Source organism: Podarcis bocagei, assembly GCF_964188305.1.
Source record: "Podarcis bocagei genome assembly, chromosome: 8".
Lineage (NCBI taxonomy): Eukaryota > Metazoa > Chordata > Lepidosauria > Squamata > Lacertidae > Podarcis > Podarcis bocagei.
Genome location: NC_138133.1, coordinates 24,405,627 through 24,423,237, shown reverse-complemented (window position 1 = coordinate 24,423,237; position 17,611 = coordinate 24,405,627). Strand labels below are relative to the sequence as shown.

General features: G+C 43.9%; 2 protein-coding genes across 2 annotated transcripts in view; one reads left to right on the top strand and one right to left on the bottom strand.

The window, feature by feature from the left end:
- Positions 1–5,443, bottom strand: part of LOC308593582 (uncharacterized protein) — a 37,145-nt gene extending 31,702 nt beyond the window's left edge. Inside the window, exons 1-7 of the mRNA XM_081206044.1 lie at positions 5,190–5,443; positions 3,587–3,700; positions 2,919–3,161; positions 2,159–2,293; positions 1,835–1,952; positions 518–660; positions 125–292 (exon numbers count right to left, since the gene is read on the bottom strand). Of these exons, the coding sequence (XP_081062170.1) occupies positions 125–292; positions 518–660; positions 1,835–1,952; positions 2,159–2,293; positions 2,919–3,161; positions 3,587–3,700; positions 5,190–5,357 (1,089 nt within the window). The 5' untranslated portion in view covers positions 5,358–5,443. The remainder of the gene's footprint in view (positions 1–124; positions 293–517; positions 661–1,834; positions 1,953–2,158; positions 2,294–2,918; positions 3,162–3,586; positions 3,701–5,189) is intronic.
- The window catches only part of WRNIP1 (WRN helicase interacting protein 1), a 170,503-nt gene that overhangs the window by 134,217 nt on the left and 18,675 nt on the right, over positions 1–17,611 (top strand). The window lies entirely within an intron of this gene.

The following is a 17,611-nucleotide window of genomic DNA, read 5'->3' as shown; positions in this document are numbered from 1 at the left end:
TATATCCTAAGCAATTCAGTCATTTCCCTACAAAATATGCCAAAAGAAGCACTGTCTACACACACAGTGAATAACTGGAATTAAAAAAAATAAAAAAATTCTAAATAGTACTACTTTTCTTTACCATTTCCAGGCCAGTGGTGTCATCAGTGATGTCATCAGGGAGGAGTATAAACATGCTGAGGTCATTGTTGACATATTGGAGCTCAAGAATCTGAGTCTTCACTTCTTTTATGTAGTTCCAATTGAAGTTACCGTGCTGGAACATCATCTTCACCGGCTTACTTGTTTGCTGCAATATGACAAATATGCTTTCATGTCCATGAGCCTTAAACTTCATGGGGGAACTGGGGGGAAATGCATTTTATATATGCTATTTGGAGAAGAGATCTCTCTCCCTTACATTACTTCACAGTGCAGAACAAGGTACATGATACCATCATAGGCATGGCAATGGACTATAGTAGCTTGAAGTGCCTTATTGCCTTTTTTTATTCAGCAGTATGAAATTATTTACCTTGTTAAGTCTGAAGGGCTGCTGTGTTGTGTCTTGTTTCTTAAATGGCTTTGCCCAGTTTCCTCTGAAGTACAGTGCATTTACCAAGATCAGCTGGGTAAGTGAATCGATAGACCCCTCATTCAACAGATTCTGTATTTTACCTTGTTTGGGAGAAGAAATAGGAGAGAGAAAGAAGTCATCATATGTTTTGTCAGCTGCACACATCTGAAAAAGTGTAGGGTTTTCTTTAGATAACAAGAAATGTGACTTTACCTTAAAACTTTCTGTGGACTTGCCCCAACCTATCTTTCTAATGTTTTGCTAAATATACACATTTTTGCACAACATTTCCCATTACAAGAATGCATTTTCTATTTCACTAATATGTGTGTTTTTGCCAACCTAGCAGTTTGAAAGCACGTCAAAGTGCAAGTAGATAAATAGGTACCGCTCCAGTGGGAAGGTAAACGGCGTTTCCGTGTGCTGCTCTGGTTCGCTAGAAGCAGCTTAGTCATGCTGGCCACATGACCTGGAAGCTGTACACCAGCTCCCTCGGCCAATAAAGCAAGATGAGCGCCGCAACCCCAGAGTCGGTCACGACTGGACCTAATGGCCAGGGGTCCCTTTACCTTTTTACAGTGGTACCTCGGGTTACATACGCTTCAGGTTACAGACTCCGCTAACCCAGAAATAGTGCTCTGTAAAACTGCTCGGCTGAGGCAAGGGCAGCTGCACGCTCCTCAGCCAAGCAGCTTAAAGAAGCAGAGGAAGAAAGAAGCTGTACTGGCACATCACCGATTCAGCTTGATCCTCCCTCTGCTGGGGCAGAGTGCAATGGCTGTTTTACCAGCGGTATATTGCTGGTGAAACCGGCACTGCTCTTGAGTCCCTCCAGCTCCCAGCTAGTTTCTTTGTCCCTCAGCACACTGGGCACTGGAGACAGAGGGACTCAAGAGCAGTTATGGTTTCACCAACAATATACTGCTGAGTGAAGTTGTCATCACAGTCTGCACCCACATACCGGTCCTGGGTGATATATCAATATATCGCCCAGGCCTATAGCAGAGCAACCATTTTGTTTTTGTTTTTCCCCAAAAAATTATTGGTTTTCTCTTATAATACACAAACATAAACACAGAAAAGAACATTACATTTAACACAACATAAAAACTTAACAACAATAAAAATGCAAAAGATAAAATAAGATTCCCCCCCTTCTTATTCCCTGGTATATTTACATCGCTAGAAGACTTCCTCGACACCTTCCAATCTGAATTTCATCATAACACATATTTAGCAGTTCCCAATTTCGAGGAGAAGCCATTTTGAGCTCACCTTCTGTCTGGTGTTCAACCCAAGAATTGATCTCTTTTCTGGCTTCTTCCGCAGCTTCTTGAAAGTTTACTGTTTGTGGCTCTGCATTATAGTATTTCTTCATTGACAATATGAATTCCTTAAAGGTAAAAAAATACTCTTAAGGCATTGCAGTCATGCCAACGAGGGTGAAACCAAAGTTTACAGGATACTAAGATCATCCTACACACACAGAAGCAAATTAAAATTTTGAATACACTCCTATTGTTGCAATAGGCAGTTATTCCACGTTTTTATTAAATTCTCAACTCTGATCCCAGAGTCACATCTACAGGCTCCACTCACTCTTTGGAAAGGCACCAATTTGTCTGCATATAGCTGGTTGACGCTTCGAAGCAGAAAATGCTTTGTAGGTTTGTTGATTTCTTGACTAAGTTCCAGGAATCTTGAATGTATGTTGCTTGATGTTTTAGGAGAGGGCTTAAACAGAGAATTGCAACATTGATTAATCCCACATTCAGCCATTAACTCTTACTGCAGTTTGTGTGTCCCCGCATTACCTCTCATTTATCCCCCTTAGGCCACACATTTATGTTAACCCGCATTGTCAACACATCTTGTCTCCTTTCCCCTTTCCCCTTCTTTTCCCGTGGTCAGAATTTGAAATTCACAATTCTCTGGATTTTGTGATTCACTTCTCCAACCAAAGAAGTGTTCACAGCAGCGGTAAATTTGCCTAAAATGCAGATATTAGTAAAAAATAATATCAGATGCATTGAGTGAGGGGAAATTGCCTGCAAAAAAAGTATGTGAGAGGCAAAACTGCATCTAAAAAGATGTATGTTAGGAGGATGCCGATGAGGCGGACTCATGAAAATCCCAAGCAGATGCAGAAATGTGGAGAACTTTATCAAAAATTGGAAAAAATTAGAAACCAAAATTGATAGATTCTCCTGTCTCCACAACAGATGCAATAAGGAACCACTGCTGGAATAGGGTGTTAACATGCAAACAGCTCCACTTGTGTGAAGGCTCTTAAACTTTTCCTTGTTAGCTACAAGATGAAGCAAACAGTGCTCCAAAGTTTGTCTGGGGAGGTTAATACCCTTTTAAGTTTCCACGTGGAACTGGGGTGTGGTCTGCGCCAGTTATTTCCCTTGGAATATATCCCAGAAAAACATACCCAGATACCCATATCTAGGTTTCTCCATGACAAGATACATCCGGAGAGACTTAAGAATGCCCAAGTCATATTCATTGCAATGGATGTAAATGGGAATATATGCTTAAGTTCCACTGTTCTTTTATTGCAGCTTATATTTCTGTTGACTCTAAGACATCCAGATTTCTGTCAAGTAACAAAGCAGTGTTGTTAAAAGAGACTATGGCTGCTTCCCTATGCACACTTAGCTGGGAGTAATTTCTTACAATCTTGCTTGCCAGTAAGCATCCATATATTCAAGCTGCATGTTACTCAATTGCCAATGAATGTACATTGCATGGTATTTTTAAAGGGAGGGGAGACGTGTCATGGTTGCTCTGTCACGTAACAGTGATAACTATTCTCTCTGTGCTTGTCCACATACTTGATGGTTTAAAGTGTTGGGGTTTTTTGAAAGCTAAAACTGTATCTACTCGGACATTCTTTCCAAATCGCCAAGGACAAAGTAGGCTGGAAAAGAAGTTAACACCAAAGTCTGTTTAAAACAAAAAACAAAAAACCTGGCCTGCATACATTCGTCTGAGATGAACTTTGGTTTTTCCAAAAATTACCTTCCGAATAGCGATGCAGGGGTTATTCAACAGCTCCTCCATTTTGGAGTACACGCGTGGGCGTCTCATAGCATGGGCAGCCTCACTTCTCCCAGATTTGTTAAAGTGAAGCACCTGCAATTCAAAACAAACCCAAAGAAAAACATAAGCAATAAGAAGTTGTTACGTGAGGCGTATAAAGTCATGCACTTACAATTTCACTCATTAACCGTGGTATGTAAGTTGATTTATAAACGTTAGTTGATGTTCACCATAGTGAACCCTCCCAAAAGCTAAAGATATCTCAGCTTTATCTATCTCCAATTGTCTCCTTTTTCCAAATTAAGCTGTTCACATTTCTGTACAGTGCTACCTTGGGTTACATACGCTTCAGGTTACATATGCTTCAGGTTACAGACTCCGCTAACCCAGAAATAGTGCTTCAGGTTAAGAACTTTGCTTCAGGGTGAGAACAGAAATCATGCTCTGGCGGCGCGGCGGCAGCAGGAGGCTCCATTAGCTAAAGTGGTGCTTCAGGTTAAGAACAGTTTCAGGTTAAGAACGGACCTCCAGAATGAATTAAGTACTTAACCCGAGGTACCACAGTATTGGTTTGCATTTTTAAACAAAGGGTTCGCCTGAAAATTTCCCAGAATTTTGTGTGAATTTCTTCCATTATACCCATTCTTGTATGCAATTTTGCCGAATATACACATTTTTGTAAAGCAATTTTCTTAATATAAAGTATTTTTCTGTATTGTTTTCACTAATATATGCATTTTAAAGCAGACCTTAAGCTAGAATGTGCATTTCTGTAAACCCTATAGTTTAATTAGTTGACCACAAAATTCAGATGAGTGCAAATTTCAAAGGATCATTGTGTTCTCATATTGGCTCTCGCATTGCTCTGGAAAGTTGAAATGGATACATTGGCCTATACAAGCAAACTGAATCTAATTTCTCCCCAGCCTCAAATGTTAACTACGGCTTAGCAATCTGTGCAAAGCAGGACAATGCAATTCCAGGCACAGCGGGATCCAACACTGCTGGTAGGATTTACATGCTCCAGAAACTATGCAAGTAGAATGAGTTAGGCCTCTGCTCTTAAGAGTGCATAGAGAAAATGACATTACACCCCGGGGACCAGGAGCAAGGTTGAGCAGCTCTTTCTCTTGTGTGTAATTCATATATACCACTTCACCCCATATGAACATGCCCATTTCCCACAGTCTTAATATGTGCACTCCGCATGAGAAAAGTGCGGAAGGTGACCACATGAGAACAGGTCTTTTCAGTGGTGGCCCCCCATCTATGAAATGGGAGATCTACCTGGCGCCATTTCTGTCAGTTTTTAGGCACTGGGCTAAGATTTTTCTGTTTACCCAGGCCTTTGCTTAATGGAGGTGCTCATCTTTTTTAGAGGGGTGGGTAGGACTTGGTTCTTATCCATTCATTGCACAATGGGTCACCTGATGTCATTGTGAGATCAAGTGGACGACAGGTGGAGATAATCTCACCCACTGTCAAACTTGACCCAAACTTATCTACAGAGATAAGACTCTAGCTCGTTGGCCACACCCAGTTCCCTAACCCCGATTTAAGTTATTAATAGCACAAAGCTTACCTCTGCTATCTGCTCTGCAGTATGGCCTTTAGCCCCAAGGTACAGTGTGGCCATAACAGACGAGATGCTCCATGGTGAGAATAGGATGTTTTTGTTGCTTTGAGCCTTGCACACGTGTTTGAAAAAATCAATGGCAAAACCACCATTGGCTGTACTCAGTTCCTCCATTGCTATTTAAACCTAGTTAGAGAGAGAGAGAATAAGCTTTAAAACTGTTTGCATGTTCACCAGGGACAGTTGTGCATGCCTCTTTCCTACTGAAGAAATTCTGGAAGCTTTTGATGATCAGGCAACTGGCCTGAAAGATAAGCAGTCCGGAAAAAGCCATCAGTCATTTGGACCACAGAAACTGTCTTCCTGCCTGTCTTGCGTTAGTTTTGTAGCAGTAGATACTAGTAATGTGGTTTGAAGTCTTTCTTCTGCCAAAAGTCTTTCATTATGGCACATTGATCCTGACTTAAGAAATTAAAAAGACCATGCTTTCGGTTTAGGAGAGTCGCAAATAGTTCATTTGTCTGTTCAGTTCTTAATTACATCATATATGTGGATGCAACTTGAACAATGCATGCCAGATATTTCTGCACATTTTGTCAAGGGCTGTTGCCACATGACTTGGTGACGGACTGTTTACACAAGCAAGTGCTAAGAATATAGAACCCCTTTAGCACAGTATTATGTACTCTATGCTGGCAGTGGCTCTCCAGAATTTTAACCCTACCTGGATATGCAGATATTTCCCAGACATATCTGGAATACTGCATTTGGAAGCAGTGTCCGGGCAGAAATCACAGAAATGTCCTGGAAAATCCTAACGTATGGCAACCCATGTCGGCAATGTCGTTTTTGCCACTTTTCCTTAAAAAAAGGTCTAAAACGCCTTCTTTTGCAAAGTCTCCAAAATAGCTCAACAACTTTGCTCAAAAACGCAAACAAATTAAGCTCAACAACTCCCCCCCCCAAAAAAAAAGCTCAACAATTTATCTGTCTGGATTTTCACTGATTGAAATATGGCAACCCTATCATGACCCTACCAATATTCCATCTTGGTGAGAAAAATATACATTGGCTAGAAAGTTCATATTCTCTCTGCAAGAAGAGATGGACCAGTGTTTCAAAAACTTTTAAAACCCCAGGGCACAGTTCTTTTCCTGCATAATAAATGGAAGCTCATGCCATTATTATTCTCAGTTGTCTACCTGAACAACTGGGTACACATTCTCCTTTCAATGATGGCCCTTCCCTTTCCTCATTCAAGTCAGGTTTCAGGGTAGGACCATGCTTTCCAGACAGTGGTGATATTTCTAGAGTTCCTCTGGGCCTGCCAGCTTAGTCCCACATCCTTTTCTCACAGTAGGCAGCCAGGTGCCTATGGGAAGCCCACAAGCAGCACCTGTAATGATTTCTGGCATGCAAGCAACTTGAGAAGCAGTAATGACTCTCCATCAGTTTTATGCAAGTTTATTTACAAGAAAAACAGACATTCAGAGCACGGCCTCCTTGATGCTCTCATTAACAGTAGTTGCTCAGTCTGACTCACCATCTCTCTCCCAATAACAACAACAACAAGAGTTTAGATTTGACATCCCGCTTTATCACTACCCAAAGGAGTCTCAAAGCTGCTAATATTCTCCTTTTCCTTCCTCCCCCACAACAAACACTCTGTGAGGTGAGTGGGGCTGAGAGAATTCAAAGAAGTGTGACTAGCCCAAGGTCACCCAGCAGCTGCATGTGGAGGAGCAGGGAAGCGAACCTGGTTCATCAGATTACGAAACTACCACTCTTAACCACTACACCACACTGGCTCACAGGAAGAACGCCAAAATATCTCCTTTCTTCTTCTTCCCTTACGTCGTTCACTGAGCTTCTTCCGCCTCCTAGTACAGGGACTGAATGTCTGGTCCGTCTCCTCCTCACTCCCAGAAGACGCAGCCTCAGACTCTGGCTTATCTGCTAGTTGCTTGGCAACACTCGGGCCGACTTCTAACTCTTCCTCTCCTTGGTAGCTAATAGCTTTTTCGCTGGGAATGAGGAGGGCTGGGCTGTCCTCTCTAAACTCTTACACACAGCTCTCCTCTGCCCCTTGCTCGCTTAGCTCAATTTCTGAGGCTGACTCTTCCGCTGTGCTCTAGTGGGGCTACGTTCCTGACAGCACCTGAGTGCAACAGCACTCCTCCAATTCCCACAACTAGTGTACAGATGCAGACTGCCTTAGACAGCGGGGTCAAAAGAAGGCCATCACGACTAGAATGATGGGGTTACTCGCCATGTGTGTTTCTCTGATTGTGAGGCAGGGTATGCAATTGTGCCACAGGGTTAGGAAATCACAGCAGTGGCAGACCTTGGGGTCTCAAATTTCAGCGCCACCCTGTACAATGCCAAAATCCAGCACCTGCCTGCCTCTCGCCTTCCGTTATGCATCATAATTGTGGCACCTGCTGCAGTGCCCTTGAGACTGCACCCAGTCTGACCGAACCAGTCGTGCTACCCTAAATCCGCCTCTGACCACAGCCCACAGGAAACTGTATCCTGTTCTTTGTATGAATATGTCAAGCAAAGAATTGCTTACCACATACTTCCTGTTAATGTAAGATAGCATTTCCTAGGTTTAATCATCTTGGGACACATGTCTTCATGAACCTAGCACTTTTGTAAACACCAGGCAGCTTGCCACTGTTCTTTCATTGACAAACACTTAGCTCCAGTGGCGTAGCGTGGGGGGTGCAGGAGGGGCCGGCCGCACCGGGCGCAACATCTGGGGGTTAGGGTTAGGGGGCGCAAATCCACGGGTTAGGGGGCGCAAATTACTTGCCTTGCCCCGGGTGCTGACAACCCACGCTATGCCACTGCTTAGCTCAGGCACACCAGAGAGGTTGTCCCAAGCTCTCAGCAGAATTTGCCCTGGAGAACTTTGGGCTGGGCCGCTTTGGAAGAAGTGTTGCCATCCGTAGTGCTTGGCAGATTCCTTTGTTTCATGGCTTATCTATCCATTTGAAGCATCTTGTTCTTGTCCTGTCAGGTCTTGCCTCTCACGCTCCTTCTAGTTTTCTAACCACAGGTCTTGCCATTCACAGTTCAGTTCCACCCAACTAAGCTAGCTATGTACTGTATTGCACTCTGCCCAACCTTTCACAGGTTACGTCTTGTAAGATGGTTGTGGGAATAGCCCATGTTATAGGCTAATGGCATGAAGGAGGCCCACGTGCAGTTGGCCCTGCTTCTGAGGTTATATGAGGTTTAGGGTGTGGCTCAGTGGTACAGCATCTGCTTTGAATGGAGAAGGACACAGGTTCAATCCCCACAGTCTCCAGGCAGGGCTGGGAAGAGCTTCTGATAGCTCCATCAGTCAAGCATGAGACTCTTAATCTCAGAGTCGTGGGTTTGAGTCCCACGTAGGCAAAATATTCCTGCATTGAAGGGGATTGGACTAGATGGTCTCCTGGCCCCTTCCAATTCTGCAATTATATGATTTCTGCCCTGAAACCCTTGAGAGATGCTGCCAGTTTGCGTAGGCAAAACTGGCAATACTGACTCCCACACTTTCCTATGTGACCCCCTCACCTTGAACCCCAACATCCAGGGGGTTGGATTAGATGATGCTTAGGTGCCTTCCAACTCTTATGATTCCATGATCCATGTGTGGACCTCTGAGTGGGGGAAGCCTTTGCACCTAGATCTCTCTGTGTGTTCATTTCTTCAGGACTCTGGGCTCAGAGGCTTCATAATCCCAAAGTTCTGAGGTATCTATGAAACCTTATCCAGAACAAAATGAAACACCACCCACACACAAGAGATAAGTACTAGCAGGCTTGGCAGAAAACCCCAGCTTGCAGAAGTGCAAAGCTTATTTAGTGGAAATCCCTAAAGGTGTAGGAATCCCAAAACATCCCAACGGGGACTGAGATTGCTCAGTGGGCATGGAATATTCACTATCTGGGAGGAGAACCAGGTGAGAGGCAGAAGGAGGAAAAGTATGGAGGAAGGCATGATTGGAGAAGCCAGTGAGTACATTGTGCTGAAGGTCCCAATTGTATAATATATTTTCTCTCTTCTCTTTGAGAAGAGCCAGTTTGGTGTAGTGGTTAAGAGCGGTAGTCACGTAATCTGGGAAACCGGGTTCGCGTCTCCGCTCCTCCACATGCAGCTGCTGGGTGACCTTGGGCCAGTCACACTTCTTTGAAGTCTCTCAGCCCCACTCACCTCACAGAGTGTTTGTTGTGGGGGAGGAAGGGAAAGGAGAATGTTAGCCGCTTTGAGACTCCTGAAGGGGAGTGAAAGGCGGGATATCAAATCCAAACTCTTCTTCTTCTTCTTCTTTCTAAAGGCAGGTTACCTTTGGCTTGCTGCCTTTTTCTGACTGAAACTGGACCATACACCCTCTAAATAATAATAATAATAATAATAATAATAATAATAATAATAATAATAATAATAATAATAATAATAATTTATTTATACTCCACCCATCTGGCTGGCTTTCCCCAGCCACTCTGGGCGGCTTCCACCAAATATTAAAAAGGCTCATGGAGGGAAAGCTCACCCTCCCTCTGTGCCATTGGTTCCCTTGTCAAATCACGCTTACCACCAAGAACTTTCTCCTAATATTAACACCACTTAACTCTCCCCTGCTGTAATGTAATCTCATTAGATCTAGTCCTGAGTTCTAAGTCATATTCATCTCTAATAGAGCACATTTTGATGTGGTTTTTATGATAGTTCCCTGTTGAACTGCCACAATCTTAAGCATATTTACTTGGGAGTAAGTCCCTTTGAACTCTGTGGGGTTTACTTCCGGATAAATATGCACCAGATTCGATTGTAAACTCTGTCTCTGACACAGATTGATCTTAAGACATGCATAAACCTCAGCAAAAACAGAGAGAAGATGAGAATTGTAGTTTTACATACCTTGTTTTAATCCAGCTGTTAAAGCAGGCACTCTCTTCACCCAAGTGTAACTCTAAGGGCAGGTCAGGCTGATTATATAGGATTTCTCACCACTCCCAGTGAAACTTTCCTCAGTAGGTGTGATGCAATATATATTTGCCCTAAGGCTGTGATCCTATGGAATGATTGAAGCATCTTAGGCAAGAGTCGGTGACCTTAAAAAAAAAAAAGAATGCAAGCATGACATCACTGTCATAGCAATATCAGTGTTTTCCTGCTGCTATGCTGTGGGGCTGATACACAATGTATCACCGGGTCTTTGAGCAAGAGTTTCAAAGCAGTTTTTCCCCTCTGTAAAATGTGGAAAATCTCTTGAATTTGTCACCTATTAAATATTGAGATGGCAGTCCTCAAATACACATGGATATGTCGATACATGCAACAAATATGAACATTTCTCACAGGTCATTGTTGTTTAGTCATTCAGTCATGTCCGACTCTTCGTGACCCCATGGACCAGAGCACGCCAGGCACTCCTGTCTTCCACTGCCTCCCGCAGTTTAGTCAAACTCATGTTCGTAGCTTAGAGAACACTGTCCAACCATCTCGTCCTCTATCGTCCCCTTCTCCCCTTTCCCAACATCAGGGTCTTTTCCAGGGAGTCTTCTCTTCTCATGAGGTGGCCAAAGTATTGGAGCCTCAGCTTCAGGATCTGTCCTTCCAGTGAGCACTCAGAGCTGATTTCCTTCAGAATGGATAGGCTTGATCTTCTTGCAGTCCATGAGACTCTCAAGAGTCTCCTCTAGCACCATACAGTGGTACCTCGGGTTACATACACTTCAGGTTCCATACGCTTCAGGTTACAGACTCCGCTAACCCAGAAATAGTACCTCGGGTTAAGAACTTTGCTTCAGGATGAGAATAGAAATTGTGCAGCGGCAGCACAGCGGCAACAGGAGGCTCCATTAGCTAATGTGGTGCTTCAGGTTAAGAAGCATTTCAGGTTAAGAACAGACCTGCAGAACGAATTAAGTTCTTAACCCGAGGTACCACTGTAATTCAAAAGCATCAATTCTTCGGCAATCAGCCTTCTTTATGATCTTATGCTCACATAAAAAAGAAAACTGAAAATAAATCAGACATACTAAAGAGAGAAATCCATGGACTGAGTGGGACATGTTTTGAAGGCTAGTCAGTAGCAGGCAGTTTGATGGGATGGCGGCGCTCACCTGACCTCCCAACAGGTGAGTCTCTGCATCTTCATGGGAAGGGGAGGGGCAAAGCTGGTACAGCTGTAGCATTGGGCTGTCTCTGTCAGTGTGTTTGTTCTGTGCTGGCCTCCTCGCCACCTGCCACCTCCCTTTCCTGCTTCCCCTCTCCCAGGAAACAGAAATCACCTCCTGCTGAGAAGCTAGCTTAGCAGCTCTACCCTACCTGACTTCTGATATAAATCCTGCAGAGGTAAGCCCCCCAAATATCCATTCAACAGAGATGCCAAGTTGCCCCCAAGATGGAGGGGGCCCATCGCATATCACACACATGGTGCGCATGGGATGGAGGAGGCGGAGCTCTCTGGAGGACCTGTGATGTGTGTTATGCATAGCACCCATGGCGTCGTGTACATGATTCACTCTGGGCTGCCTCAAGATTGAGGGGGTCCAGAAAGATGTTAAATTATTTTTGTATGCCACAACGGCCGCCCGAATATTACTTGCTAAAAATTGGAAAACACAAGAACTACCAACAGTGGAAGATTGGCAGATGAAGATGATGGACTTTTCGGAGCTAGCTGACCTGACTGGAAGAATCCGCGACCAGAAAGAAGAGGAGTTTCAAGAGGACTGGAGGAAATTCAAGGACTATTTGAATAAATATTGTATGTAATATAAAAAATTAGAAATTACTTGAAAGAAACAAATAGGCCGAGGATTAAATTAAGTTATAATTAAATAAATGGGATTTAGAATGTTAAGAAAAGTGAATAAGATGGATTATAATTGGAAATTGTTTTAGTTTAATAATGATATTGGAAAGCTGTTACTTTTAATTACAAGGAAACTCCGAAGGGAGGGATTTGAGGAAGTCAACCAAGATGTTTAAAAGGTTGGATTTGTGAAGAATTAAGTTTGTTGTTATTGTTTATCTGTTTATTGTTTCCCCCCTTTTTTCTTTCTTCTTTCTTCTTTTTCTTTTTCTGTTTTTGTGTATCATTTTGCTTTGTGGTTTGTGTTATCACTGTGGAAAATCTAATAAAAATTTATTTTAAAAAAAAGATTGAGGGGGTCCAGCCCCCTTAAATCAAATACTGAGGGACCCAAGGCACCTTCAACCACCTAGAGTTGACACACCTGCCAATCAGTCAAACCCGATCTTTATGAGTTTCAAATCTGGGTATGATACTGTAATTTGACATGTGCTTCAATGGTTCTTAGAATCAGATTTTCATGTGAAGAGTGTTTGTTCCCTTGTTGCTAGGTAACAAGCAGGCATCAAAGACACATTCCATTCCATATATATCACACCTTTCATCTCTAAGAAACATGACAGAGCCCGGTTGACTTTCACTTTGAACACCTCAGCACTAAAAGTATGCACACGCTATGTTGTTAATATCCTTTCTGAGCGGCTTTCTGTGATTCATACATACACAGAAAGGCAGGATTTACGTACCAAAACCTCATTCCTAATCCTGAGCAAATATTTCTGTAGGTGTGGCTTCGTGGGAGCTGCCCCTATGCTGCTTCAGAAACCTACATGTTGTGTGAATAAGATTTAATTTTGATTTCTCAGAGTTGATTCACTGAGTGTGTGACTGATCCGTTCTTTTTTAAAACTGTCGGGAGCTTGCATGGAGAGAACCAGTCAATATGCAGTTTTCACTATGGACCTAGTTTGCTGTCATCATCATCATCATCATTATTTGCAAATGCTCCTCATTTTCCCAGGTGAGAGTCACCTGGCACCTTCATTACATATCTTTAGGCACCAGGCAAAAACATTCCTCTTCTGCCAGGCCTTTGGCTATTTAAACAATCTATAACCTTTTAAACTGTGTGCTGTGAGGGGGGTGGGTTATTGTTTTGTTTATTATTAAGTTATGATTTTTTTGTGTTTTTAAACTGTAAACCACCAAGTGGCCCTTGAATGAAGGGCAGTATATAAATTTATAAATAAAATAAATAAGTGGGGGGGGGAGTTCTGCTTTTATAGATGTTGCAACAGTGGAAATTTGTGAAATTGCTTTATTTACAAATACATCAGCAGATCACATAGGATGCAAAGAGACGCTACTTCAGCAGGAAGCAATCACCCACCAAGAACTCAGCTGATATGCCTCAAACCTTTTCTCTTTTTGCTGCCCCTGCTACTTTTGAACTCTTCACTGTTTCTCAATCTGATGATGGGCCAAATCAACAGGAAAGTGAAGAAAACCTAACTACAACCTTTTAAACTCCTTCAAGTTCCATGTGGTTCATGGAGGCTGCAAGTTCCTCTTTCTCTCTCTCTCTTTTTAAAATAATTTTTATTGGAATTTTATTTACAACATAACATAAACCCACCACCTACCCCAATACACAATCCACCCTCATTAAACGTGAACATAACATACAGTGAGCATAACATACAACAAGACAAACAATGAAATAAAAAACTTCCTTTATCCTGTATCTGGCCTCCTTATTTACTTCTTATAAACTGTTTCCTTTATGAATAATTACAGTGGTACCTCAGGTTAAGTACTTAATTCGTTCCGGAGGTCCGTTCTTAACCTGAAACTGTTCTTAACCTGAAGCATCACTTTAGCTAATGGGACCTCCTGCTGCCACTGTGCCGCTGGAGCATGATTTCTGTTCTCATCCTGAAGCAAAGTCCTTAACCTGAAGCACTATTTCTGGGTTAGCGGAGTCTGTAACCTGAAGCGTATGTAACCTGAAGCGTATGTAACCTGAGGTACCACTGTATTAAGATTTTTCTAATTATAACTTAAATTGTTGGAACGTCGCCCGCCTCCCAGGTGCTGTGCCAGCCTCCCAGTGCACTCAAAAGGTGAAACATTCCAATGGTCACTCCCTGGCTGCCGTTCAGGAATCCTCCTTCAGTCCAGGTGACCAGTCAAATAAGCAGCCTCTCTCTCATGAGGAAGCATACTAGTTTCCCTTGCGTGGACAGGTGGAGTCCCCAGATCCTGAGCGCCCCCCCCCCGTCATGTGGAATAACGACTCATGACAACGTGCTATGGGATTAAATTGGCCACAACTTTATTAAATTTCGAATGTGGGTAGACCTTGGCTCAGGCATTGGGCGTTCTCCCTCCCCAGTCCCCAGCCGGGGACCTAGGGAGCATCAGGGTTATCCAGTGTGTGTGGGGGGGATGGGCCGGCTCTGGGGAACATATGTTCAAGCAGAGATAGCCGCCTCCGTTACGCCCCCACCGCAGGGGAGAGCAATGACGACCTTTCGGCGTACGGTCAAAGCCTCCCTTCAGAAACCCCTTTAACGGGGAACCCTGGTATCGCCGCCGCAAAGAGGAAGATGGACTAAAGGATTCCGCCCAAGGCCTGATACCGCCAAAGTTGTGACGTTTTGCTACGGGAAAGGTGAAACCTGCCAATGCAGGGAAATTCCTTTCTGGCCCTTTAACAGTGACCTTAACCTAGCAGTGCCCGCATACCTGTAAAGAAAAGTTAACCTGCAAAACCTGTGAAGAAAAGTTAACCTGCAAAATAAGACATTAACTGAGGGTGGGTAGGGTGGGAGAAGCTCTGGAGCCAAGTGAGGATTCCCAGGTAAGATCCTCCCTCTATTGTGTGGGCAGGTAATCCCTCCCCTACCTGGTCTGGTCTCCTTGGCAACGCTTCCCCCAGGTGGGATTGGACAGCTGACTGGGGTAGGCGGAGACCTCCAGGTATCCCACCTGAGGGAAGGCAAAGCCAAGCCTTTGCTGATGGAGCCGCTGCGGATGTCTGCCCGGCGCGAGGGGCGCTCTGCTTCAGGGCGGCAGGCTGCTATCCGCAGCGTGGGGAGCCCTGTGGGAACTCTCACGGGCTCCCCAGGCTTGCTGATAGCTTCCTGAAGCCTGGAGAGCGAGATGGGTCAGTGCGCACCGACCCCTCTCGCTCTCCAAGCTTCAGCGAAAGCCTGTATTCGCCCCACAGGACGCACACAGATTTCCCCTTCATTTTTGGAGGGGAAAATGTGCGTCCTATAAGGCGAAAAATACGGTACTTAATTCGTTCCAGAGGTCCGTTCTTAGCCTGAAACTGTTCTTAACCTGAAGCACCACTTCAGCTAATGGGGCCTCCCGCTGCCGCTGCGCCGCCAGATCACGATTTCTGTTCTCATCCTGAAGCAAAGTTCTTAACCCAAGGTAATATTTCTGGGTTAGCGGAGTCTGTAACCTGAAACGTATATAACCCGAGGTACCACTGTATGGAGTTAAGCCAATAAGAAAAGAGATGAAGACAGTTAATTGAAGGAGTTACTTGTATTAGAAAGATGATCTTGGAGAACAGCTACAAAGGTGTCACAATGAAATTCAGTTAGAGGAGATTTGAGGAAGTCAGATAACAATGAAAGTTAATTTGGATTTTAGAAGTAACAAGTGTTTTTATTTTTCTTCCTTTTTTCTTTTAGTGTTGTAATGTGTTTTGTTTTGTGTCATTTATATGTTATATTTGTTATAAATGTGGAAAATTAATTTTAAAAATTGAAAAAAATAAAAAATAAAATGTGACACCAGAGGGTGCTGCAGAGCTATCCCATAATCTGATTATTATCCCTCCCATTGCTTACCAGGCATGCTGTGAGCTGCCAAGCCACTGTCTGAGGCGACAGCAAGATTTTTATTTTATTTGGGGAAAGAAGACCTTTTTGCAGCCTTATCTTTAAGCTATCATCAGACGTTTTGCTACATTCACCTGCCCTACAAAGGTTACACTAATTTTGGGGCAAGGAATTTGCCCCTTCTCTTCTCCAAAGCTTGCAGAATTCCCAGGGAACTTTGAGATTTGTAGCTCTGTGAGGCAAATAGGGGTCTCAGAATGTTCCCAGGAGCCTTTGGGGGAAGCCATGATTGTTTAAAGTGGTACTGCTTTAAAATGTGTAGTGCAATTGGGGCTTTGGACTGGCCAAGCCTAACAAGCTTGAAGTGGCTTGGTTCTCCTTCATCTTGTTTATCAATGAATTGGCAGGCAACATGTGCCAAACAGTCCTCTTTCTGGAGAGAGTACTGTATATACACTTTTGTTGTTGTTGTTTAGTCGTTTGGTCGTGTCTGACTCTTCGTGACCCCATGGACCAGAGCACGCCAGGCACTCCTGTCTTCCACTGCCTCCCACAGTTTAGTCAAACTCATGCTGGTAGCTTCGAGAACACTGTCCAACCATCTCGTCCTCTGCCGTCCCCTTCTCCTTGTGCCCTCAATCTTTCCCAACATCAGGGTCTTTTCCAGGGAGTCTTCTCTTCTCATGAGTTGGCCAAAGTATTGGAGCACCAGCTTCAGCATCTGTCCTCCCAGTGAGCACTCAGGGCTGATTTCCTTCAGAATGGATAGGTTTGGTCTTCTTGCAGTTCATGGGACTCTCAAGAGTCTCCTCCAGCACCAACTCCCGTATATACACTAAGCAGGCTTTATTTCCTCACCAAGTTCTAGGTGATCCCCCTTCCCTTTCCCTCCAGTGTGTTCACTCATTCAGTAATTTTACACAAAACCTGATATCATTTATTTATGGCTTTTTCATTGGTCTCTTTCTTGTTTGATATTCCTCTTGTCTAAAACCAATAAAAACGATTTTAAACAAGATTCCACATTTGGAAAGATTTCAGATGCTTTTGTTTGTTTCAGATTTTATCCTTTCAAATTGTCCAGGGATGGGGGAGAATTTGAGCTGGCTTATGCTTTACTGTAGGGACACGGGTGGCACTGTGAGTTAAACCACAGAGCCTAGGGCTTGGTGATCAGAAGGTCGGCGGTTCGAATCCCCGCGATGGAGTGAGCTCCCATTGTTCAGTCCCTGCTCCTGCCAACCTAGAAGTTCGAAAGCACGTCAAAGTGCAAGTAGATAAATAGGTACTGCTCATGCGCTGCTCTGGTTCGCCAGAAGCAGCTTAGTCATGCTGGCCACATGACCCGGAAGCTGTACGCCGGCTCCCTCGGCCAATAAAGCGAGATGAGCGCCGCAACCCTAGAGTCAGCCACGACTGGACCTAATGGTCAGGGGCCCCTTTACCTTTACCTTTATGCTTTACTGTGGGTCATGCTGCACAGCAGGGTTGACCTCAGATTTCAGGGAGCACTCGGCACAGTGCCCCGCAAGCCAAACTTTTTTGGGCTGCATCAGCTTTTAGCTCAGGGAAGGGTGAAATGTGCTGCAAAGCACTTTGCATGTTTACGATGAATCATGGTTTGAGGCTCTAAGGGAAACCTGTTCTTGTGACAGCTGGTGAGAGGCACCTCCTTTGAAAAAGCAACTTAAAAGAGCTTGAAACAATTGCCAGGAGTGACACTTAAACCTGGAAGTTGTAAATTCTTTGGAGCT